The 27,454-nt window shown below is 44.4% G+C and overlaps 1 protein-coding gene across 7 annotated transcripts in view; it reads left to right on the forward strand.

Annotated features, from left to right (window-relative positions):
• Positions 1-27,454, forward strand: part of CAPRIN1 (cell cycle associated protein 1) — a 2,078,829-nt gene that overhangs the window by 1,387,175 nt on the left and 664,200 nt on the right. For all 7 annotated transcript variants that reach the window (XM_044082838.1, XM_044082839.1, XM_044082842.1 and 4 more), the window contains one exon: positions 518-671. In XM_044082838.1, coding sequence (XP_043938773.1) covers positions 518-671 — 154 coding nt within the window. The remainder of the gene's footprint in view (positions 1-517; positions 672-27,454) is intronic.

The following is a 27,454-nucleotide window of genomic DNA, read 5'->3' on the forward strand; positions in this document are numbered from 1 at the left end:
GAAGTAATTAGCTTGAGTGGACGCTTTCCCAAAGGGCACTATTGTGCATTTCTTTGCATTGAATTTTAATCTGTAGCTTTTGCACCAGTCATTTGTGGTTTGTAATTTCACTGTTGCAAAGGTGTTAGGCAATACTGTACGTTTTCCATGGGACGTGTGCATGTGGTAGCAACAGAATAATGCTGATTTCTTCTGTATGTAGTAAATACTTAATATTAAAAGTATTTAAAAAAAAGTGCTCTTGGTATTCATTCTAGTTCGATTTTGCATCAAATCATGTATATCCCCGTTTCTTTTCAATTTTTTTGACGTACTTGCTACTGCATAGAAACTTTGCATAGAACATAATATACTCTTATTGATTGTTTGGCAGGTTAAACTTTATTGGACTGGGAAACCTGTTTGTGGTACTTTGTGTGGTAATGGTTTTCTTTGCAAGTCAGTATTGAATGGATAATCATTTGGTAATTTTATCCTAGTTTATTTAGAGAAAATTTAATCCAGGTTTTATTTTTAGGTGTTTAACATGAATGCTCCTGTACCTCCAATCAGTGAAACAGAAGCCCTAAAACAACCAAGTCAGTACCAGACAAATTATAACCCAGGTTTCTCCAACCAGCCTCCACACCAAGTAGACCAGCCAGATCTTCCACAAGACCAGCTTCAAACTGGTAAGCATGCACAATAAATTTGAGTCCGTTTTGCACGTAATTGTTTTAAATGGTATGATGTGTTTTCTGTAGATCTACATTTAATGTGTTAAAGGAGGATGTTCTTGGCATGAATTGTTGCAGTAATGTTCAGGAATTATGGAAATTACCTACAGCTTTGTCAGCTGAAGTGGCCTAGACTGCTAGCACTCTGCAGACATTAAAGCATGGGCTAGCTCTTCCACAGTTCCAAAGCATAAGTCAGTTTTCCAGATCGTGATCAGCCTACACCACTTTCAGTTGTTTTTTTTTTTTTTTTTTTTGCAATAATTTTTTAGTTGCTTGGTTTCCAACCATAGCACTTCATTTCATAGAGATCTTTAAAAGCTGAGTGCTCCATTGGGAAGTCATTTTAGTTTGTTTTTAATATATTTTTGTTGAAGTAAACATTCTGGTTCCTAAGGCACACCTTGTGCAGGCCTAAAAAATCCTTTGTGATAGCAGGTTGTCAACCCTTCTTTAAAGATTTGCATTCTGGGTGTTTTGTTTAGGAGATTCCCATTTCATGTAATTTACTAGACTTGTGAGTTTCAAACAGAAGCATTCATTTATCTTTATTGATGTGCCTGTATAACTACCCATCTTTTGTTAATCAGCTTAGTCCTGTTAGGCTAGTGGCCCCTCTTCAGGGGAAACACAAGGTGTGACATTTCTTCTGCAAGGAGAAATTTTGCCATGACTTTGGGTACCTTTTCATACCCTTTTTTCAGTAGTTGCCTTGGGATCTTTTATGTCCACCTGAGCTACCACCAACTACCTCGACTTAACATACCTAAAGGACAAATGTATATTGTGCGTTCTACATGCCTACGTGCCTTCTTAAATGGCAAGGGGGGAGGGACTAGAGGCTCATATGCAGTCTTTAGAGCTTGAGCAGCTGCCTTTTAGTGTAGGGAAGTCTTTACCTCACAAGAAGAGCCTTGAAAAGGAACAATTGTCATAAAGAATAATGTGATGTCCTTCTATTCCAATGTTGCAGTATTCATTTGTGGTGGATTTTCCGCCTCCGGTGATCTGATGGCTCCTGTACAAAAGCTTTTGCCTGGCTGCTGTAGGTGCATGGGGACGTCACCAGTTGGGCCATAAACCAGGGACCGTAAATGTGACATCTGCATGCGCAGATCCCAGAACTTTTCAGCTGCAGATGACATCACTTTGATCGTTCAGCTCCTGCTCACGATTACTTCGAAAAGATATAAGTGCCCCATTGGAGTTTTTTGTTTAACATTAACTTCGTGCTTGGTTTGCTGTAGATGATTATCTTCGTGTTTTACTGTTGCAGTCATTACATTTGGATTATCTGCTGGCAGGTTGCCCTCAGTCGGCCTGAATGTCAAAGTCTTGGGTCCTGCGTCTGTTGCTGTCTTCTCTTCCATGACGTCAAGTCATCAGGGGTATAAAACATGCAGCCGACGCCATTTTCTTTAGTCTTTCTTGCCGCGAGGTGCCCAAAGTAGAAGCATTTCACAAGTGCTGGTCGGCCGACTACTGAAATATTTGAGTTTGAGTTTCAGAACCGAAGTCTTCACTAAAGCCAAGTACCCTGTTGGGGAAACTTTTTTCTTGCTTTTTACTGATGTCCGAAAAAGTTAATAATTGTATTACTTGTGGGAAGCAAATTACCTCATAAGGATTTCCATTTATACTGTATTCCTTGCCTACGCCCTGATCACAACGTGCCTGGCTGTCAGTTTTATGCTAGATTTAACCAATGCACTATTAAGCATCGGTATATTTTTGCATCTAAGTATTTTGGAAACAGTTTTAACAACCCAGAAATGTCATCGGATAGCAATCCGACTACCGGAGTACATAAACACAAAGAAAAGGACAGAGAAAGGCAGTCGAGATCCAAAAACCGACTAAACTTCTCCTAAGCCAGTCGCCGGTACTCAGTGAGGCGCTTTCGCAGCCCCTGATACCCACTACCTTCGAGTCGCAGTCTTCTACCGACACCCATGTGGAGTCCGGCATGCCGCAAGATACTCAAGGTATTAGACCAACGGATGTATCTCCCTCGAATGGGTCCGGAACCACTGAGCAGGCACCGGCTCCTGAGGGTGTATTCAGACATCAACATCTTTATATCAAACCGAAAGCTGCAAAACCAAAGACAAAGACAGTTTCTAAAACTAAAAAACTGACACTTGAGCCACGTGCACAGGCCTCTATGCCTAAAATACAGATTGTCAAAATGGCTGAAGACCTTATTACCTTGATCAGGGGTACCCATCCCCCTCCAGATAAGAGGCCTACGCAAGACACTGACTATGAATCTTCATGTCAGGTTTCTATTTCTTCTGATTCCTCTTCTGATCAGGAATTATCTTTACCTCCTTATGAGGATTCTGATGCTGAGGAGTCATATTTCATCTGCATCTCCGCCTGAGGATTATTCATTTGGAGAAACCTTGCATACTTTGAGGGAACAATTTCACTGGGAGAGTCGAGACTTCTCAGAATCAGAGGCTCAGGGATTTTCTTCTCCTTCAGCGCAAGCCTTTAGCCATTCCCCCTGTTGTAGACATTGTGGATGATGTGTTTTCGTTGTCAAGCCTGACCCCTGACTCCTTACCTCCGGCTCCCAGTAAGCCTGACAGGTATTACAGGATCCCTGACCCTCATAAATTTTTATTTAGAAACCCTGCTACTGATCCTGAAATTATTTCACAGGGTCCAAAGGGAGTTAAGGCCTCAACAGCAAAAAAACCCTACCCCCTCTGACAGAGAGTCAAGGGCACTGGACAGATGGGGAGGTTTGTACATCTGCAACCTTGGCAATCGGGGTCTTAAACTGTCAATTTCATATGCTTAAGTACCAAAAACATGTTATGGGATTGCTGAAACAGAAAATGATGTTGATTTCAGAGTGTGCAGAAAATAAGGAATTGCAGGAATTATTGCATACAGCTGAACAAGTTGGAAAGCATACTTTGCAATGTGGTTTTGATTCTTTAGAGGCCTCCTGCAGGGCCGCAGTTACCGGATCTGTGATTAGGAGGCATGCCCTGCTGGTTAAAGGAACAAAATTTGCCAGATCATGTTAAAGCTATGTTGCTAGATGCACCTTTACAGCATGATTCTCTGTTTGGTATTAAGGCCGAAGAGGTTTTAAAGAAAATGGAAGACCAAGCTAAGTCTATGCAGACTGTTAAAGATTTCTTACAAGTGCAGCCACCTAGATTCAGTAGAAACTGGCCTACAAAAAATTGGTCCTTTCCTGTGTCAGACAGAGCTCAAAGGGGAAAATCCAGACGCTCTAAGGGTTCCAGGTACCAGGTTCAAGACTCGTACAGGTCAAAGCAATGGGGCGCATCCACCTCCAAATCTGGAGGAGATAAGCGCAAACTCACAGAAAGCAATCCCAGTGACTTCCCTCTGCCTACACCAAGCACTTATCTTTTGGCAGCACCCATAGGGGGAAAATTAGCACTTTTTGCTCAAAATTGGCAGTTAGTAACCCAGGACAAGTGGGTAATAAACATCATATCACAGGGATACAGATTCCATTTCCACACACTGCCAATGACAAATGGTTGGCCAGATCTGCCAAAAAACCAATGGGCAGAGGCACAGAAACAGGTTACGTTCCTCATGGATATGGGGGCCATTCAGACAGTACCAGAACAGGAAAAAGGTCAAGGGTTTTACTAAAGACTGTTCTTGGTACCCAGAAAGGACAAGGCCTGGCGGCCAATACTGGATTTATCGATTTTAAACACACACCTGGACATTTCAAAATTCAAAATGCTCACTTTGCAATAGCTTCTGCCCATGCTGGGCAAGAATGCTTGGCTGGTGACTTTAGACCTAAAAGAGGCATACCTGCATGTTCCCAATAAGACAGCCGTGCAGAAGGTACCTCAGATTCAAGGCTAGCTTAATGCATTACCAATTCTCTGCACTGTCCTTTGGTTTTCTACTGCGCCCAGGGTCTTTGCCAAGTGCCTGGCACCAGTAATTGCATTTTGCAGACAAAGAAGTATTCAAATATATCCTTACTTGGACGACTGTCTCATTCAAGCAGAGAACAAGGGCACTCTTCTACGATATCTGATGTTTGTGAAAAGGCTTCTAACATGCCTAGGGTACACAGTAAACTAAAAGAAATCACAACTGGTACCCTCTCAAAAGATAACATTCCTGGGTGCAAGCTTGAATACAACTGCCCAGATGGCTTACCTCATGCCAGACAAAGGCGACTGACTACTTACTTCAAACTGATGACAACAAAAACCCAGTCTTCTGCAAGGCACATCCTGCAGGCTCTGGGCTTCATGGCATCCTGCATCCTACTAATTCCATATGAAAGACTGCATATGAGGAAACTTCAGTGGTACCTAAAAAGTTTATGGAGTCAACATTCACACAGTCTGGAAACAATGATTCCTCTCATCCCCTGCCTGCAACCGGAGTTTCTATGGTGGGCAAAGGCCTGTCACCAAAACATGGGACCGCCCTTCACTCTACCCCCTGCCAGCCAAACCTTAACAGACGCATCAGATTATGCCTGGGGGGCCCACATGGCAAGAAGATGCATTCAGGGCATATGGGCACCAAATCAAATGCATCTACATATCAACCAGAAAGAGATGCTAGCTGTTCAAAATGCTCTAACAGCCTTCAAGGACTTACTTCATCCAAGACAACTACTGATAAAGACTGACAACACCACAGTCATGTGGTATATAAACAAGCAAGGGGGCACACACTCATACCCCCTTTGCAGATTAGACATGACACTGTGGGACACAGCTTTGGCCTACCAAATAAATCTTCAAGCTCAATTCCTGCCAGGAAAACAAAACACTCTGGCAGACGATTTAAGCAGAAACTTTATGGATCCTCACGAGTGGAAACTAAATCCACAAGTCTTCAGCATGATAGCAGAGAAATGGGGGAGCACTGACATAGACCTATTTGCCTCTCCTCAAAATTATCAACTGAAAAGATTCTGCACAAGGACTTATCACAGACAAGCATGGAAAGTTGGGTGCCCTATCCTTCAGTTGGAAAAACCTATCAGTTTATGCCTTTCCTCCTCTGCCTCTTTTACCCAAGGTCCTCCTAAAACTCAGACAAGAGAAGCCAAAGATGATATTAATTGCCGTAGACTGGGCCCGCCAATACTGGTACCTAGTCCTAAGGAACCTGTCTCAATACCCAGCTTGGACCTTGCCTCAAAGACCAAAACTACTGTCCCAGCTAAACAATCAGATCCTGCACAATCAACTACAGACTCTGAACCTGGCAGCATGGCTAATAATGTGATCATACAGACGGCACCTCTCAGTAAAGTTGTGATGGATGTCATTTTGGAAGCCAGAAAGCCTAGTACTAGAAAATCTTATGCTGACAAATGGAAGAGATTCTGTGCTTGGAATCGAGCACAAGGAACTGATACAGCAGAACCGCATATTCCTCAGATATTACAATACTTAACTGAGATGCTTGACAAAGGCCTATTTTTCTCATCAATCAAAATCCATGCCTCTGCCATTTCGGCTCATTACAATACAGAAGAGCCATCAATCTTTTCTCATCCTTTACTAAAGCAGTATCTTAGAGGAGCCAAAAATTTAAGGCCTCCTAGAAGATCTCCATTACCTGCATGGGACCTCAATTTGTGTTGGAAAAGCTCACCCTGCCTCCATTTTACCCAGCTGCTACCGCTGATATAAATTACTTATCATGGAAGACAGCTCTGCTACTAGCAATTACTTCAGCAAGAAGAGTTTCAGAGCTACAGGCCCTCATGGCTTTAGAGCCTTTCATCATATTTTACCCAGACAGGGGGTCTCTGAGGACAAATCCTACTTTTATGCCTAAGGTAGTTTCTAGTGTGGCTCTTAACCGAACAATTCATCTGCCAACTTTTTATCCAAATCCACAGAACAAAGGGGAGAGAATTCTGCATTCCTTGGACATATACAGACAGCTAAGATTCTACTTGAGCAGGACTAAAGCTCTAAGAAAAACAGAGCAATTAGTAGTGTCATATGCTGCAGGATCAGAAGGAAAGGCCATTTCAAAGCAGACAATTTCAACGTGGATAAGCCATTGCATCCGTTTCTGCTAATTACAGCATGGCAAACCTGTGCCCAAGGGCATTAGGTCTCACCCCACCAGGTCTGCAGCTACTTCAGCAGCCTTTCTCAGAGGAGTACCAACCAAGGACATTCTAGAGGCTGCTACTTGGAAGTTCTGTTCACACCTTTACAAAGCATTACCATTTGCCTCTCTACTCTAAGTTCAGGGCAGGCTTTGCCACTGCAGTGCTGCAGGGCCTTATAGCCTCACCTAATGCTGTTTAGCTCCAGCCTCCCAACCATAGCTTTGGGATTCTACCCAAATGTAGTGACTGCAACACTGAAGCACAAAGAACATAGTACATTTGTGTACACTTACTATAAATGTAGATGTTAGAGTGTATTCACTGTTGCAGTCCAGGTTACCCTCCTGCCATCCCCCTTTCATTCTACAGTTTATCTTTCATTCTCTATCTTCTACAACCTGTGTGGTGTATTTGCTTGTAGATGAAGGTAAAGTTTATACTGATGCATGTATACATATATATATATATATATATATATATATATATATATATATATATATATATATATATATATATATATAGATATAGAAAGATATAGATATAGATATATAGATATAGATATAGAAAGATATAGATAGATAGATATAGATAGATATATAGATATAGATAGATATATAGATATATATATATAGATATATGTATATATATATATATAGATATATATATAGATATATAGAGAGAGATAGAGAGGTGCACTTTCTTTTTTTTTTTTTTTTTTTTTTTTTTTTTACAATATTGCTACCTTTTTGGGGGCACCTGACATAAGGGCAAGAAACACTAAAGAAAATGGTGTCTGCTGCATGTTTTATACCCCTGACGACCTGACGTCATAGAAGAGAAGACTGCAACTGATGCAGGACCCAAGACTTTGGAATTCAGGCCAACTGAGGGCAACCTGCCAGCAGGTTACCCAAATGTAATGACTGCAACAGTGAGTACACTGTAACATCTACATTTATGGTAAGTGTACACAACTGTACTTTCTTCGTGTTTCTCTGTTGCAGTCATCACATTTGGGTTATCTGCTTGCCGTAGCCCTCAGTCAGCCTGATTATCAAAGTCTTGGGTCCTGCGTCGGTTGCTGTCTCATCTTCCGTGACGTCAGGTAGTCAGGGGTATAAAGCATGCAGCCGACACCATTACATCAGTATTTTTTGCCATGTGGTGCCCAAAGCAGAAGCAGTTTGCAAGCGCTGATAGGCCGACTCCTGAAATTTTCGTTTGAGTTTCAGAACCGAAGTCTTCAGCTAAAGCTAAGTACCATGTTGGGGAAACTTTTTCTTGCTCTAAACCGATGTCAGTAAAAGTCAATAATTGTATTTCTTGTGGAAAGCAAATACCTCATAAAGATTTTCATTCGTACTGTATTCTTTGCCTAGGCCCTGACCACAACGTACCTTACTGCCTTATTTAAAGTACGAACTATTCGTCGTCGGTACATTTTCGCTTCCAAATATTTTGGTTCTCTGTTCAATTATCCAGATACGTCTTTGGTAAGCCGACAGACTACTGACATTCCAAAAAAACGCAAAGATAGACAGAGACAGGCTGCCTGAGTCCAAAGCTGCCGACGACGCTTTTCCTAAGCTAGTCGCCAGTTCGCTGGTACTCGAGTGAGACGCTTTCGCAGCCCCCTGATACCCGCTACTTCAGATTCGCAGGCCTCTACTGAGAACCATTCGGAGTCCGGTAGGCCGCGAGATGCTTCAACTCTGGAACCTGCGGATGTCTCTACCTTGGATGGGTCCAGAGCCGCTGTGTAGGCACCGGCTTCTGAGGGTGTATTCAGGCCTACTGACTTGCATATTAAACTGACACCATCTTCTTCTAGGCCTAAAACTCAAACCATGTCTTGAAAAACCGATGCCCAGACAGCATGGTCAGGCCTCTATGCCTAAAAAACAAATAAGAATGGCTGAAGACCTTATTACTTTAATCAGGGGAAGCCATCCTTCCCCCTCTGAGACCTAGTAATTTGCTTATGATACTTCTGACCAGGATTCTGAAATTTCTGTCTCCTCTGATGACCAGGATTTACCCTTACCTACCTATGAGGAGTCTAATGCAGAGGACTGCATTCTCTCTGCTTCTCCTTCAGAGGATTTTTCCTTTGGTGAAACCTCGCATACTCTTAGGGAGCATTTTCACTGGGAAAGCCAGGATTACTCTTCTAAAAATTGTTTTAGAGATTTCTTACTTCTGCCCCAACACAGGTCTTTAGCTATCCCTCCTGTGCTAGACATTGTTGACTATGCCTTTTGGAATCCAGTTTGGCCCCTGACTCTTTACCTCCTGCTCCCAGAAAACCTGATAGATATTACAGGGTTCCTGATTCTCATAAGTTCCTTTTTAAAAATCCTACTGCGTATCCTGAGACCATTTCACAGGGTCCCAAGGGCATTAAGGCTACTACTGCCAAAAATCCTACCCTCTCTGATAGAGATTCCAGGGCCCTGGTTAGATGGGGTAAGAAGGTGTACACCTCTGCAACCTTGGCCATCAGGGCCTTAAATTGCCAGTTTCATATGTTAAAGTATTAGCAGCATATTATTGGATGGCTTAAATTATGTTGATTCCTGATTTGTGCTGAAAATAAGGATTTACAGGATTTAATGCATTCTGCTGAACAGGTTGGAAAACATACTTAGTGTTGATGTTCATCGTAAATACAGCTGCAGTCGTAACAGATGGGGTTATCCTGCCGTCAGGCGGGTCATCGGTCGGCCGAATACCAAAGTCTAGGTCCGGCGTCGGTTGTTGTCGCTTCGTCAGTGCGGCAGGGGCATAAAAGAACCAGCCGACGCCATTTTCTTCAGTCTTTTTTGCCGCGCGGTGCCTGAAGCAGAAGCAGTTCGCAAGTGCCGGTCAGTCTACGAGATTTACGAAAATTTTTCAGCCAAAGTCTTCTTGAAAGCTAAGTACCCCGTTGGGGAAACTTTTCTTGCCTCAGACCGATGTCAGACAAAGTTAATTGCATTTCATGTGGGAAGCAAATACCGCATAAGGATTTCCATTCCTTCTGCATTCCTTGCTTAGGCCCAGACCACGACGTCTCGGCCTGTCGTTTTTGTGCTAGATTCAACAAACGCACTATTAAGCGTCGGGCGGAGTTCGCCCAACACTATTTTGGTAAAAAAATTAATTACATTACGTCGACGGATACTCCGACTCCAGTTTTGAGTAAAAGACGCAAAGATAAGGACCGACATACGAGGTCCGTGACTTCTACCGACACCACGCTAAAGCCGGCTACAGGTGCTCCGGTTCTCAGCGAGGTGCCTACGCAGCCCCTGAGTACCAATGATGCTTCTTTAGCGGTGTCTTCTGTGCCCGAGGTCGCAGGCTCCTCGGCCCCCACTCCGACTACAGATACCGACGCCACTCTTGGCGGGGAAACTCAGAGTTTAGACAGGCCTGCCACCTCTCAAGGTGTCTTCAGGCCTTCCTCTTTTTCCATTAAGGCTTTCACAAAATCTAAAGCAGCCATGAAAACTAAAAGACAAGCTCCACAGAGCCCCTCTCAAGGCCCCATACCTAAAAAACAGATGCTCAAAATGGCTGAGGATTTGATTACTCTTATCAGGGGTTCTCAACCCCCCTCGGACAAAAGGCCCAGATTGGAGGAAGACTACCCTTCCTCAGACCAAGCCTCTATTACCTCAGAACATTCTGAGGAACAGAAATATTCATATTCCCCTTTTGAAGATTCTGATGCTGAGGAGTCCATTCCCTCGGTCCCCCCCTGAGGACTATTCTTATGGGGGAAACCTTACATACCTTGAGGGAACACTTTCACTGGGAAGGCCAAGATTACTCAGATTCCAAGAAAAGGCTCAGGGATTTTCTCTTGCTTCCTCAGCACAGGCCTCTGGCTATCCCTCCTGTCTTGGATATATTAGATGATGTGTACACAGAAGCCAGCCTCAACCCAGATTCTTTACCTCCAGCTCCTGTTAAACCTGACAGGTATTACCGGGTTCCTGATTCGCACCAATTCCTATACAAAAGCCATGCTGCTGACCCAGAAACTATTTCACAGGGTCCCAAGGGAATTAAGGCCTCTACTGCCAAAAACCCATTACCTTCAGAGAGAGATTCCAGAGCTTTAGAAAGGTGGGGGGGGGGAAGGTATACACCTCAGCCACTTTAACCATGAGGGCATTAAACTGTCAGTTCCATATGTTAAAGTATCAACAGTTTTTGTGATCTCAGTTGAAAAGCAAAATGACACAACCTGAACAACCAGATTTAAAGGAGTTGTAGGATTTGTTGCATAGTGCAGAGCAAGTGGGTAAACATACCTTGCAATATGATTTTGATGCTTTAGAGGCCTCATATAGAGCTGCTGTTACAGGGTCTGTCATACGTAGACATGCTTGGCTCAAAGAGCAAACCTTACCAGATCATGTCAAAGCTAAATTACTAGATGCACCTCTTCAGAAAGATGTATTGTTTGGTGTTAAAGCTGAGGAGGTACTAAAGAAAATGGAGGAAAAGGCAAGATCAATGCAAACAGTGAAAGATTTCTTACAGGTACAACCTCCACGTTTCAGCAGAAACTGGCCTTCAAAAAATTGGTCCTTTCCAGCCACGGACAGACCTCAAAGAGGTAAATACAGGCGCCCGAGGGGTAGAGGGCAATCTCAAGGATCATTTAGAGCCAGACAATGGCAAGCACCTACACCGAGGTGGAGAAGATAGATCACAGTAATTCAGAAAGCAGACCCAATTACTTTCCCCTTTGCATGCCAAGCAAAGCTTTAATGGCAGCACCTTTAGGTGGAAAACTGGCATTATTTTCAAAAAAATTGGCATATTGTCACAAAAGACAAATGTATCCTGGACATTATAGACAGAGGCTACAGATTCCACTTTCACACCCTTCCAAAAATGAGAGGCATGCCAAACCTGCCACAAAATCAAAGGGCAGAGGCACAAAAACAAATTTCAGCTCTCATGGACATGAAAGCTATTCAAGAGGTACCTGCAAAAGAACAGGGTCAAGGTTTTTATTCCAGACTATTCCTGGTACCAAGGAAGGACAAAGATTGGAGACCTATTTTGGACCTATCCATCCTAAACACATATTTACTCGTACCAAAATTCAAGGTGCTCACATTACAGCAGCTTCTTTCCATGCTGGGCAAGGAGTCTTGGCTGGTAACATTGGACCTCAAGGAGGCATACCTGCATGTCCCAATCAGACAAGATTGCAGAAGATACCTCAGATTTCTTGCAGGTTCAACCCATTATCAATTCTCTGCATTGCCCTTTGGCTTATCTACTGCGCCCAGAGTGTTTACGAAATGCCTGGCATCAGTAATTGCCTTCTGCAGACTTCAAGGGATACAAATATACCCATATCTGGACGACTGCCTAATCCAAGCGGACAGCAAGCACATACTTCTGAAACACTTGGCGTTTGTAATAAAATGGTTGAACTTTCTGGGATACACAGTCAACAAAAAGAAATCAAAACTAATACCCTCTCAAGCAATAATTTTCCTGGGTGCCAGCTTGAATACAAACACCCAGATGGCCTACCTCACGCCAGAGAAGCAAGGGCAACTATTTCAATACTTCAGAAAAATGGCAAGCTTCACCAGGCTGGCTGCAAGGAAAGTCCTGCAGGCTCTGGGATTCATGGCATCTTGCATCCTGCTGATCCCATGTGTAAAGCTGCATATGAGGAAACTTCAATGGTACCTAAAAAACTTATGGTCTCAACACAGCCACAGTTTGGAAACAATTATACCACTCATTCCATGTCTTCAAAAGGAATTTCTGTGGTGGGCTCGAGCATGCCAAAGAAACATAGGTCTCCCCTTCTGCATGCCTCAAGCAAATCAAATCATCACAACAGATGCCTCGGACTATGCCTGGGGGGCGCACATGACAGATCAGTGCATTCAGGGCAAATGGTCCCAAAAAGAGAAGCACCTACACATCAATCAAAAGGAAATGCTAGCAGTACAAAATGCTATTATGGCCTTCAAAGACCTACTGCATCCAGGACAGCTATTGATAAGGACAGACAACACCACAGTGATGTGGTACATAAACAGGGAGGAACTCGTTCATACCCCCTGTGCAGACTAGCCATGTCCCTTTGGAACATGGCTCTTGAATTGCAAATCCAACTTCAAGCACAATTCCTCCCAGGGAAGGAAAACACGCTGGCAGACAACCTAAGCAGAAATATGACAGATCCACACGAATGGAAGTTGCATCCTCAAGTTTTCGCAAAGATAATTCAGGCTTGGGGACGGCCAGACATGGATCTCTTTGCTACCCACAGAAATTACCAACTGAAAAAAATTTGCTCAAGGACCTATCGTCCACAGGCCTGGAAAGTGGACGCACTTTCTTTCAATTGGACAACATTGACAGTCTATGCCTTTCCACCTCTTCCTGTGCTGCCCAAAGTTCTATTAAAAGCCAGAGCAGAGAGGCCAAAGATGATTCTCATTGCTCCAGACTGGCCAAGACAACACTGGTGTCCACTCCTGAAGAGCCTGATGCATTCTCCACCATGGATCCTGCCTCTAGTGCATCTTCTGTTGACCCAGCACAACTTCAAAACTCTTCACAGTCAGCTGAAAACCCTCAATCTAGCCGCATGGAGGATTCCTTGATTTCCCAACTGACCCTCCTCTCCAAGGAGGTGCAGGATGTCATCTTGGAGGCCAGAAGACCTTCTACTAGAAAAGCCTACTCCGCCAAATGGAAACGGTTTTCTGCCTGGAATCAGAAAAAGGGCCAGAATCCTTGGGTACTAAATTTACCTCAAATATTACAGTACCTAACTGAGATGTTAAACAGTGGACTTTCCTTCTCCTCCATCAAGATCCACGCTTCAGCCATTTCTGTACAATACAACACTGATCCTCCTTTATTCTCTCATCCTCTCTTAAGACAGTTCCTCAGAGGGGCTAAGAATATAAAACCCCCAAGGAAACCACCAGTACCTGCTTGGGACCTCAACTTCATTTTAGAAAAACTGCCCTTGCCTCCATTTGAGCCAGCTGCTTCAACAGAACTGCAATATTTGTCATGGAAAACAGCCTTCCTTCTATCACCTCAGCACGCAGGGTTTCGGAACTACAAGCCCTCATGGCTGTGCAACCTTTCATCATTTTCCATCAGGACAGAGTTTCCTTACGAACCAACCTTTCCTTTATGCCAAAGGTAGTATCCAGTGTAGCCTTGAATCAGACTATCCACTTACCTACCTTTTATCCTAACCCACAAAACAATGGGGAAGGACTACTACATTCCTTGGACATTCACAGACAACTTCGTTATTATTTGGACAGGACAAAGCCATTCAGAAAATCAGAGCAACTCTTTGTGTCCTATGCTACAGGTGCTCAAGGAAAGGCTATTTCCAAACAGACAATCTCAAAATGGATAGCCCACTGCATACGCTTTTGTTACTCATTTCATGGTAAAACTGTACTTACAAGCATCAGATCTCACTCCACAAGGGCCACAGCTACCTCTGCAGCTTTCCTCAGGGGGCTTCCTACCAAGGATATTTTGGAAGCAGCCACTTGGAGTTCTGTGCACACTTTCTCCAAGCACTATCACCTTCCACTATACTCTAAATCTAGAGCGGGCTTTGCCACAGCAGTCTTGCAGGGCATCTTTGGTCCTCCTAGTTCCACTTAGTGCCTGCCACCCCTTTTTAGCTTTGGGATTCTACCCATCTGTTATGACTGCAGCTGTATGCGTGATGAACATAGTACAGTTTTGTACCTACCATAAATGTAGATGTTCGAGTGCTAATACAGCTGCAGTCCAGGTTTCCCTCCCTCCATCCATCCCCTCTTGAGACAGGCCTTATGACGAACACCTCCTCATACAACCTGATTGGGGTATTCTTTTATGGTGTATTTGCTTGCAAACTACTGTTTTTTGATTATATTACATTGCATTACATAAGTTTGTTTTGCCTTCCTTCTGGGGGGGCACCTGACATCTGAGGCAAGAAAAACTGAAGAAAATGGCGTAGGCTAGTTCTTTTATACCCCTGCCGCACTGACGTCAGGGAAGAAGCGACGACAACCGACATCGGACCTAGACTTTGGAATTCGGCTGACCGAGGACCCGCCTGACGGCAGGATAACCCCATCTGTTATGACTGCAGCTGTATTAGCACTCGAACATCTACATTTGTGGTAGGTACAAAACTGTACTTTTTGATTCACTAGAGGCATCTTGCAAGGCTGCTGCCACTGGGTCTGTACTTAGAAGGCATGCTTGGCTTAGAGTAATCTTTGCCAGATCGTGTTAAAACTAAATTGCTGTATGCACCCTTAAATCAGGACCGCCTATTTGGCGACAAAGCAGAAGTTGTTCTTAAAAAGATGGAGGAAAAAGCTAAATCTATGCAAACTGTTAAAGATTTCTTACAAGTGCAGCCTCCTAGATTTAGTAGGCATTGGCCCTCAGAAAGTTGGTCCTTTCCTGCCTCTTCCAGGCCTTCAGTTCAAACCCAGAACCAGCAGAACACCCAGGCTTCAGTCCCAGGGTATGCACAGGACTAAGCAGTGGGGGGCTCTCACTTCCAAGTCACGGAGTAGTAAGAATTCTCCCTATGGTGAACTGTTTCAATGACTTAACTTTAAAACCTCCAAGCACTTCTCAACTGATTGCTCCTTTAGGGGGGAAAGATTGCTCTGCAAGCAAAAAACTGGGAACTCATTACCCAGGACAAATAGGTTTTAAACATAGTTTCCCAAGGATACACATTTCACTTCCACACATTACCAACCTCAAACGGTTGCAGTCCTGGTTACCCTCCCTCCAGCCCCCTGACTTCTTTTGGCAATACCTCTATTCTCCTTTACTATACTTAAAAGCTTTTTGGTGCATTTGCTTTTTTGTTGGAGGTATATCCTTGTGTGTATAAATATATATATATATATATATATATATATCTATATAGATAGATAGATATATAGATAGATAGATAGATAGATATATGTATAGATATATATATGTAGATGTATATATATGTGTGTGTATATATATATATAGATATAGATATATATATAGATATATATATAGATATATAGTTATAGATATATATATAGATATAGATATAGATATATAGATATGTGTATATATAAAAAAAAAATTTTTTTTTTTTTTTTTTATTATTGCTTCCCATTAATAAGGGCACCTGACATCTGGCGCAAGAAAACTGATGCAATGGCACTGGCTGCATGCTTTATACCCCTGACTACCTGACGTCACAGATGATGAGACAGCAACTGACGCAGGACCCAAGACTTAGATAATCAGGCTGACTGAGGGCTACTGCAAGCAGATAACCCAGATGTGATGACTGCAACAGTGAATACACTCCAACATCTGCATTTATGGTAAGTGTACAGAATTGTACTTTCCTTGGCTGATGTCAGCTAAAAAAGGCAAATGTAAGTGCAGCCATCAGATACCGTACAAAGATGCCCGCAATAGGTGCGTATTTTGTCTAGGTAGGGAATACAACCATGCGTAGTGTTCCATTTGTCAGTCTTTTGTGCCCAAGATCCTTGGCAGTCGTTTAGCTGCATTAAATCTATTTTTCGAGAACCAGTGCCTTAAATACCTAGCCCTTAGAATGGACACAGTTGGCTGACCAACCCGAACCACCCAGGAAGACCAAGGTTTCCAGACGTATTCCTACTGCCACTCCTCTGTCTGACGTCCTGTCGGCTTCCGATATAGGGGCCGAGGAACTCCCGATTCCTCCGTCAGCTTCGACTCTTCCCATTGTGGAAGCCGTTTCTGCAGCCACAGAAAGCACTTCTGCAGAGACACTTCAGCCATCAGCCACAACCGACGTCAAGGGTGAGCCTCTTGTTGGACGACCAACTGTGTTCTCTCCTACTGCAGGCTGGGTTTCAGTCCCTAGGCTGTCCCTAAAGCCGACGCCACCCAAATAAAAGACAGAAGACAAAACATATTACTCTTCCACTTGAAGCACAGCCAGATTGGGAGTCTTTTACAAACTCTCCTATGCAGGCCTTCATGGCCCTTTGGCCCACCAGCCCTGCTCCTTACACCATACCTCTGCTCAGCCCTTGCCCAGCCTCTTCTCCTCAACATCCAGTTACTAAAGAGGGAGAAGAACGGCTATATCAATATGATTCCTCTTTGGAGGAATCAGTGTCATGTTTTTTTAAATTGCTTCCCGTGTTGACTGCTATTGCCCAGATGAAGACTCAGTTGAAGGGACTCCCCACCTGAAGATTAAACTTTTGGGGAGACTATAACTAAACTGAAGGAGTACTTCAAGTTGGACACTACTCTGATGTCTGACACCCAACTGAGCTATTTTGAACTTCTGCAACTTGAGTCTCCCTCTCCTTTAGCTAATACCACCTGTGCTCCCAGCCTTCTGGAGACATTCAGCTCTGTGCGTAAAAACCCAGACTCACAGCCCCCGCCCCAAAAAGACCAGGTTTTATAAGGTGCCTGATGACCAAACATTCCTTGTCAAATCCCCACTGGCAGATCCAGCTGTCATTGCTGTGGCTCCAGACAATCTAGACAGGTTCCTTCTGCCTCTCTTCTACCCACAGATGCGAACGGTAAAACCATGGATGGACTGGGCAAAAAAGTGTGTTTCCTCCACCCTGACTTTCAGAGCCATGAATTACCACACACACATGGTGAAATACACTCTGGACCTAGTGTCCCAGCCATCTACCATGCTAGCCTCTACACCTGACTGTCCTATGTCTGAGATTGCACCAATACTCTCCCTAGCCACCCAAGTGGTCAGACAACTCCCATCAGGTGTAGTTATGATCTAGCAGAAGCATCTGCCAGGTCTGCAGCTCCTGCATCTGCCCTACGCAGATATTCCTGGCTACGCTTACAACCTCTTTAGAGGATTTCAAATCAAAGATTATGGATGCTCCATTTGACCACAGCCTTCTTTTTGGCACAAATTCAGCTGAGCTCTTCAAAAACTTGCACGAGAAAAGCAGAGCTGCAAGACAAACATTTGCTGGTGTTCCCCCTTCCATAAAGTACTACAGGAATTATTCTGCAAAAACTTTGTTAGGAGGATGCCTTCCACTTCTCATCCAGACCAAGAAGAGGATCCAGGAGACAGCCTTACTCCAGACCGAGTAACAACCATTCTTCCTCCAAGCAGCCCTTTCCTGACAGAGGGGGGGGTCCTCTCCTGCATGACTGCCTTGCCCCACCTCCTCTTGTCTGCCCGACTACCCCACTGCCTCCCCTTTTGGAAGGCCATCACCTCAGACCAGTGGGTCCTTTCCATCATTCAAAGAGGATACGTTCTTTCTTGGAGGGAAAAACCAAGGGCAAGCAACATTCCCTTCCCACCAAGAAACCAGCTGCACCTATTCCCACTAATTCTACAAGAGCTCCTCTCCCTAGGAACTAGAGAACAAGTCCCTGTGAGCAGGGAAGGAAAAGAATTGCATTCTGTATTCCTAGTTCCAAAAAAGGATGGGCTTTGGAGACTCATACTAGACCTATCCTTCCTAAAAATTCTATCCTTCAGGATGCCCTCTCTACAAAACCCTCCTTTGTCTGATACCACCCCTAGCCTTTATGGTCACTCTGGACTTAAAGGATGCTTATTTCCACATTCCTGTCTTGCCCTCCCACAGAAAATTCCTGAGATTTATTGGCCTTTCCTCACATTTTCAATTTGCAGCCTTCCCTTAGGCTAATCTACTGCTCCAAGAGTGTTCACAAAATGCCTGGCTCCTGCCATTGCATTTTGCCGAACCAAGGGGTATCCAAATATACCCTTATCTGAACTACATTCTCCTTCTAGCAGAATCAAATGACAAGCTCCTAAGCCACCTAAAATTCACCATGACCATCCTGCACAACTTTGGGGTCACCCTAAACCTTCCAAAACCCTCCCTGCACCCCCAGCAGGACAAGGTTTTCTTGGGTTGCAGGATCAGATATAATGAGATCCGTCCTCCCACAGGACTAAGTGCAGACTCTCAAGTCTCTTCCGGGAGCCTCTGGGGGTATCCCACTTTTCAGCAGGGCAGTTCTTACAAGTACTGGGACTTGTCAGCCACGATCCCCATGCTCCCTTTAGCCAGGATGCACATGAAAAAATGTCAGCGGTATTTAAAGAATGTATGGTCTCAGCACCAACACTCCCTAGAAAAACTAATCCCCCTACTGCCCTGTTTAAGGTCAGAACTGAGGTTGGTGGATTCAGCAAATCCTCCTCAACCAAGGCATTCCCCTACAGCTTTCTCCACCTCCGCAATCCATGCACACACATCCTTCAGACCTAGGGTGGGGGACAACTCTAAAAGATTTCAGGGTTCAGAAACCTTGAATCCCTGCCCTTAAAAACAACACATCAACATCAGGGAGATGACTGGTGTCTTGCTGGCCCTTCAGGCCTTTCTTCCCATCCTTCAAACAGGCCTTCACATTTTTACAGAGAATACCACAGTCCTGTGGTACCTGAACAAATGAGGAGGGGCAAAAGCCTATTTCTTACGCCGGGTAACCCTACAGATTTGGGAGCTAGCCACCCAACACAGTCTCTTCCTGCAGGCCTCTTACATCCCCTCTCAGGAATACAAACAAGCAGACTTGCGCAGCAGAGCATCCTCTCACCTTCATGAATGGATGCTAAACAGGGGAACTTTCTAGACATAGTCCACTGGTGGAGCAAGTGGATCTGTTTGCCTCCACCCAGAACAGACAACTAAGCAAAGTCATCTGAAGGACAGGGACCCAAAGCAGGTCGACCCCTCCCTAGTCCTTAGCTATGTTTGTGATGTCATTAAAGCTGGACTAGCCTACTCCTCTGTGAAAGTCCACCTTTCAGCCATTTCAGCCTGCTTACCCTTACAGCCACCCTTGCTTTCCAGGCTGGACATTAAGCTTTTCCTGAGAAGGGATCCTACATATTAGACCACCAAGAAAGCCCATCCCTTCTCCCTGGGACCTCAGCTTTGTGTTAGAAAAACTGACCTTACCTCCTTTTGAGCTGACTAGCTCTGCCACCTTACAAATGTGCACATGGAAAACTATTCTTTTAGTGACCATTGCTTCAGCTAGAAGAGTGTCAGAACTACAGTCCCGTATGGCCTTGCCCCCCTTACTCCACCTTCCATAATGACTTGGTTACTTTACGCAGAAATCCGTCCTTTATGCCCAAAGTGGTAAATGAACTATCCTTAAACCGGTCCATCCACTTACCTACCTTCTTCCCAACTCTGCCCAGCAATGCAGATAGGATCCTTCATTCCCTGGACATACACAGACAATTAAGATTCTTCTTTGACAAGACTAAGTCCTTCAGAATGTCTGACCAACTCTTAATCTCATTTCACCCCAGGGCTCTTGGTAAGGCAGTCTCCAAACCATTTCCTGTTGGATTAGGAAAACTATTTGTTTCTGGTACACCCACCATGGCAAGCACTTACCCCAGTGAGTAAGCTCATTCTACCAGGGATGTGGCAACCTCCAAAGCCTTCCTGAAAGGCCTGGACAATCCTGGAAGCAGCCACCTGGTTCACCATTCACACCTTCACCAGACACTACAAATTGGACCGTGTCTCCAGAGCGCGGGCAAGGTTTACTAGAGCAATCTTGCAGGTTTTTGTGGAATCTGCTACTTCTACCTCCATCCTTCCCTCAAATTAAGCTGTGGTACTCTCCCACACCAAGAATACTGCAACATAGGAGTAGAAGGACGTAGAATAGTTGTGTAAAATCTTACCATAACCATAGATGTCCTTCTCTTCCATGTTGCAGTATTCCTTCCCTCCCACCTTAACCCCCTTATCTCACTCATTACTGATTTGTCTTGTGTCTCTTCGGGGGTTATACCTGTGACCAATTTAACCGCATTGGCTCCTTGACTCTGACATCACTGGCTACACTATTCCAGCTGGGCTTTCAAGTTCTGAAGTCTGTGCGTGTAGATGTCACATTTAAGGTCTCTGGTTTATGGCCCTACGTGTGAGGTTGCACGCAACTACAGCAGCTAAGTTGAAGCTTTTGTATATGAGCCAACGTACGAGTCGTCTGAGGCGGAAAATCCCACACCAAGAATACTGCAACTTGGAAGAGAAGGACATCTATGGTTATGGTAAGATTTTACATAACTATTCTGTCTCTACTGGCAATCTATATCCCATCCCAGGACAACCACCAAGCGGATGCCCTCAGCAGATCTTTCTCTCTGCATCACGAGTGGATGTTGCACAGAGAAGTATTCCTGGACATTGTCCACCAATGGGGCACACCACAAATAGATTTACCCCCCTTGAACAGACAGTTGAAAACTTTTTGTACCAAGGATCCCTCCCCCACTAGCTTGGAATGTAGACGCTTTCGCCATCTCATGGAATGGACTATTTTGTTTGCCTTCCTGACTTCATACTGGCCAAGGCAGCATTAATTCCTCCTCCTATCCATCGTTAAGGGCAGTCACCACAACTTGCCCCACAAGGTGGATCTGCTCACATAACAGAAGGGAACTCTCATTCATCCACACCTGGAGATGCTTTCCCTAACCCTCTGGGTTATAAACTTAGTCCCCTTCAGACACCGCTACACTAAGGATGTGCTGTCTGTCCTGCAGGTGGCCAAAAAACCCAACACAGAGATCCTATGTTTTCAAATGGGAAAGGTTATCCAAATGGTGTCTCCAAAGACATAGGAACCCCTTTCAAGCGGATGTTCTTGTAGTCTTAATCTGTGTGTGCGAGCTCATAAAATTAGACCTTTCATACTCTTCAGTGAAAGTGCACATGTCTGCCATCTCTGCCTGCTTACCCTTGGAGCCTCCTCTACTCTCCAGGTTGGATGTTAAACTTTTTTAAAGAGGGGTCTTGCACATTAGGCCACCAAGGAAGCCTGCCCCACCTTCTTGGGACCTAAACTACTTCCTAGAAAAACTTACATTTCCTCCTTTTGAGCCAGCCAGCTCAACATCCCTACAGATGTGCACATGGAAAACAGTCTTACTGGTAGTCCTCTCCTCAGCCAGAAGAGTATGAGGTGCAGTCAGTCTTGGCATCCTCCTCCCTACACTATCTTCCACAATGATAGGGTGACCCTGCGCACCAATCCTTCCTTCATGCCCGAAGTGGTTAACGAACTATCCCTAAATCAGTCTATCCACTTACCCACCTTCTTTCTATCTCCTAAATACGACAGTGAGAATACATAGGCAGCAAAGGTTCTGTTCGGGCAAAACTAAGACCATTAGAAAGTATAATCAACTCTGTGTCCTTCCATCCCAGGGCACTGACAAGGCAGTCTCCAAACAAGCTATCTACTGCTGGATTAGGAAAACTACCTGCTTTTGCTATTCCTACCATGGAAAACGCATCAGAGGGTTAGGGCGCACTCTGCTAGAGCAGTAGCTTCTTCTGGGGCCTTCTTCAAGGGCCTGGACACAGCTACCATCTTAGAAGCAGCCACCTGGTCCTCTATGCATACCTTTACCAAACTTTACAAGCTGAACCATATCTTCAAATCCAGAGCAGGATTTACAAGAGCAGTCCTGCAAGGTTTTCTGGAATCAGCTACCTCTTCCTCCACCGTTCCTCCTCCTTTGGTACTATCCCACAGTAAGAATATTACATTAGACTAGAAGGGCATAGAATACTTGTGTAAAATTTTACTATAGTCATAGATGTCCTCTTCCATTTTGCAGTATTTTTTCCCTCCCACTTTTCCCCCAGCATTACCTTTCCCCTGTCTATGGGACATCGAGTCACTACCCAGACCATGGTCACACTGAGCAGTCAGTTGCTTTTCACTGGTCTAGAGGGTATAATTTGGCACTACCTAGACTAATGTCAGACTGGTTAGCTGGTTCTGAGATCTGTGCATGTAGAAGTCACATTTAAGGCCCCTGGTATATGACCCTACTTGTGACGCCCCATGCACTAGCAGCAACCAGGCTTAAGCTTTTGTATAGGGGCAGACGTTCTGGTTGCCTGAGGCAAGAGGATCCTCACAGTAAGAATACTGCAACATGGAAGAGAAGGACTTAAGTGGTTATGGTAAGATTTTACACAGCTCTTCTTTCCTGGTGTTGACCCTCTGTTTAGGAATGCATACTCATTTCCTTCTTTCTTCCCCTGCTCTCTTTTCTCTTATGGGCAGCAAACTTGATCCGAGGAGGTTGGTTGGAGTGCGGGGCATTGTGGGAAGTGGTAGGAGCTCAAGATCTGGTGCGGCAGAGTTGGATCTGAAGATCAGATCTGAACCCATACATGAGGAAGAATGAAAGACAACACAGATATCAAGTTCTGATAAGTACATAACTAATAATTACCTCAGACAGGTAATTGCTAGATATTGCCAATTCAGGTACAGAATAAAGTTCATGACCTTGCTGTCTTTCATGAGGATTCCCCCAGTTCCGTATGACCAGTTGGTGCTGGCTTTTTCCCTCCTTGGTACCATAGTGGCCCAGAGAGCTAAGAGTCTCTTACAGACCAGCAGTGATAGATGTTCTACACCAGGTTATTCCTGATCCCCAAGATTTGAGGCCTGGTCTGGAATTTGGAGATGTAAATGTTTTCTTTAAACATTCTAAAGTTCAGAATGTTTACGTTAGTTACTTCTCCGCCTCTTAATGTGTGGTGCCCTATCACTCTGGATCTGAAAGATAATTAATTTGCTAATAGAGTCCTGTGCTTCCTTTGGGCACTAAGTGGATCTGGGAGGATCATAGAAATTAACTGATCATAAATGGTCTTCTTCCAGCCAAAGTGGCCGAATCGGCTCATATTGCTTCCATTTTTGCCTGTCCTTCCTCAAAGTAAACTAAGAAATCTAAGCCTACAAAATATAGCGGAGAGAGGAAAAAAGTATTGAGAAAAAGCCTGAGAAAGAGGTCTCTGGATCCACCTTCTCAGTTGGCAGTGGCACCAAAGAATCCAAAACTGTTCTGTTTGACACCCTGTTAAGAGCAGGGCTGTATACGAATACCTTCTGTTCTCCACTGAGCGATCAAGTCCTAGACTCCATCAATCCTCCAGAACAAACAAATTTTCAAGGCCAAGTTTGGTGGTGGTTTCATATACGTTCTTTTGGTCGACTTTTCTGAAGCAAACATCGATGTGATAAGTAATTTTCTTCAAACTATGATTCATTGGGTGGTCCTCCTTCTCTGTTGTCTCAGGGTCTGTCCCAGTCAGCCCCCGATGTTCATCGTGTTTCACTGTTGCAGTCATTACTCTTGGGTTATCCTGCTGGCAGGCTACCCTCAGTCGGCCAGAATTCCAAAGTCTAGGTCCGGCGTTGGTTGCTGTCGCCTCTTCCCTGACGTCAGTGTGCCAGGGGTATAAAAGATGCAGCCGACGCCATTTTCTTCCGTCTTTCTTACCGCGCGGTGCCCGAAGCAAAAGCAGTTCGCAAGTGCCAGTCGGCCGACTCCTGAGATTTTCATATCCGAATTTCAGAACCGAAGTCTTCATTAAAGCTAAGTACCCCGTTGGGGAAACTTTTTTTCTTGTTCCAGACCGATGTCAGAAAAAGTTAACAATTGTATTTCTTGTGGGAAGCAAATACCTCATAAGGATTTTCACTCTTACTGTATTCCTTGTCTAGGCCCTGATCACAACGTTGCTAACTGTCTTTGTTCTAGATTTAACCAACTCACTATCGAGCATCGGTTCGATTTTGCATTTCATTTCTTTGGCCGAAGATTTAATTATATAATGCCGTCAGACCAGCCGACAACAGGAGTTTACAAAAAACGCAAGGACAAGGATAGGCATCCAAGGTCCAAAACCGACGAAGCCTCTACTAGGCCAGTTGCCGGTTCTCAGTGAGGCACTTTCGCAGCCCCTGGCACCCGCTACCTCAGAGCCACAGGCCGCTACCAACTCCCACGTGGAGCGGACTGGGCCTCTGGATACTCGAGGTATTGGACCCTCGGAAATCATACCTTCAAATGGGTCCGGAGCCGCTGAGCAGGCATCGTATTCTGAGGGTGTCTTCAGACCTACACAACTATATATTAAGCCGTCTTTAGCTTCAAAGACAAAGACTAGAGCAGCTCTAAAGACAAAGAAACAAGTACAGCATTCTTACTCAGACTTCCATGCCTAAAAAAGCAGATGCTCAAAATGGCCGAAGACCTAATTACTTTGATCAGGGGCTCCCATCCCCCTCCTGATAAGAGGCCTGGGAAAGAGACAGAGTATGATTCTTCAGATCAGGTATCTATTTACTGTGATTCCTCTTCTGAACAGGATTACTCAATGCTTCCCTATGAGGATTCTGATGCTGAAAAATCCATTCCTTCAGCCTCTCCTCCTGAGGATTATTCTTTTGGGGAAACCCTGCAAACTATGATGGAGCATTTCCACTGGGAGAGCCAAGATTATTCTGAATCTAAGAAAAGGCTCAGACTTTCTGCTTCTTCCTCAGCACAGACCCCTTGCTATTCCACCGGTTCTAGATATTGTAGATGTATTTTCAGAGTCCGGCCTGTCCCCTGACTTTTTGCCCCCTGCACCTGCTAAGCCAGACAGATACTACAGGGTCCCGGATTCTCATAAATTTCTATATAAAAACCCCGCTGCTGACCCAGAAACTATATCTCCGGGTCCCAAGGGGGTTAAAGCTTCCACTACAAAAAACCCTGTCCCCTCTGATAGGGATTCTAGGGCTCTAGACAGATGAGGGGAAAAAACTCTACACTTCTGCTACCCTGGCTGTAAGGGCTTTAAATTGTTAGTTTCATATGCTTAAATATCAGCAATATTTAATGTCACTGCTTAAACAGAAAATGTTGATAAATACTGAATGTTCATAGAACAAGGAATTGCAGGATTTATTGCATGCAACTGAACAAGTGGGAAAGCATACTTTGCAATGTGGTTATAACTCTTGCAGGGCTGCTGTTACAGGTTCTGTTATTAGAAGGCATGCTTGGTTAAAGGAGCAGAATCTGCCTGATCATGTTAAAGCAAAATTATTAGATGCACCATTACAGCATGATACTTTGTTTGGTACTAAAGCAGAAGAGGTGTTGAAAAAAATGGAGGATAAAGCAAAATCCATGCAGGCATCAAGGATTTCTTACAGGTACAGCCACCCAGGTTGAGCAGGAACTGGCCTTCTAAAAATTGGTCCTTTCCAGTGTCAGACAGACCACAAAGAGGCAGATACAGGCGTCCCAGAGGCAGATCTAAGCCCCAAGGCTCATACAGGCCTAAACAATGGGGTGCTCCTACCTCCAAAAGCGGAGAAGACAAATCACAACCTTACAGAAAACAGTCCCAATGACTTTCCTCTACCAGTTCCAAGCAGTTTTCTTTTGACAGCCCCCTTAGGGGGGAAACTAGCACTTTTTTCATCAAATTGGCAAATGGTTACCCAAGATAAATGGGTCCTGAACATAGTGTCCCAAGGCTACAAGTTCCATTTTCTCACACTACCAAGGCCAAAGGGCATGCCACACAATCAATGGGCAGAGGCACAAAAGCAAATGACAGCCCTCATGGACATGAGGGCCATTCAGCAAGTACCATAAGAGCAGGGGCAAGGATTTTATTCCAGACTTTTCCTAGTACCCAGGAAGGACAAAACCTGGAGACCAATACTGGACCTGTCTATACTAAATACGTTTCTGGAAGTTCTAAAATTCAAGATGTTGACTCTACAGCAGCTACTGCCCATGATGGGTAAGAGGGCTTGGCTCGTAACTTTGGACCTAAAAGAGGCATACCTGCATGTCCCAATCAGACAGTCTTGCAGAAGATGCCTCAGATTCATAGCTGGCTCAATGCATTACAAATTCTCTGCACTGCCCTTTGGCTTATCTACTGCTCCCAGGGTCTTCACAAAATGCTTGGCACCAGTAATTGCGTTTTGCAGACAAAAAGGAATTCAAATATATCCCTACTTGGACAACTGCCTAATTCAGGCAGAGAACGAAGACACTCTTCTAAAGCATTTGGTATTTGTAAAAAGATTACTAATTGGCCTAGGGCACACAGTAAACGAAAAGAAATCAAAACTAGTGCCCTCTCAAGAGATAATATTCCTGGGTGCAAGCTTAAATACAACTGCCCAGATGGCTTATCTCACGCCAGACGAGCAAAAGCAACTGACTACTTACTTCAAGAAATTGGCAACAAAAACTCACTTATCTGCAAGAAAAATCCTGCAAGCCTTGGGTTTCATGGCATCCTGCATTCTACTAATTCCATATGCCAGACTGCATATGAGGAAACTACAATGGTATCTGAAAAGTGTTTGGACTCAGCATTGCCACAGCCTGGAGACAGTAATTGCACTCATTCCCTGCCTACAACAGGAGTTTCGATGGTGGGCAGAAGCCTGTCACCACAACAAGGGTCTGCCATTCAGTTTACCCACAGTAAGACCGGACACTGACAACGGATGCATCAGATTATGCCTGGGGGGCCCATATGGCAGGAAAATGTATTCAGGGCACATGGCCTGCAAACCAGATGCATCTTCACATCAATCAAAAAGAGATGCTAACTGTTCAAAATGCCCTGACAGCTTTCAAGGACCTGCTTCATCCAGGACATTTACTGATAGACAACACTACAGTCATGTGGTACATAAACAAGCAGAGAAGTGCACATTTCTA

Source organism: Protopterus annectens, chromosome 9.part0 (genome assembly GCF_019279795.1).
Source record: "Protopterus annectens isolate FY-2018-M chromosome 9.part0, PAN1.0, whole genome shotgun sequence".
In the NCBI taxonomy this organism is placed as follows: domain Eukaryota; kingdom Metazoa; phylum Chordata; order Ceratodontiformes; family Protopteridae; genus Protopterus; species Protopterus annectens.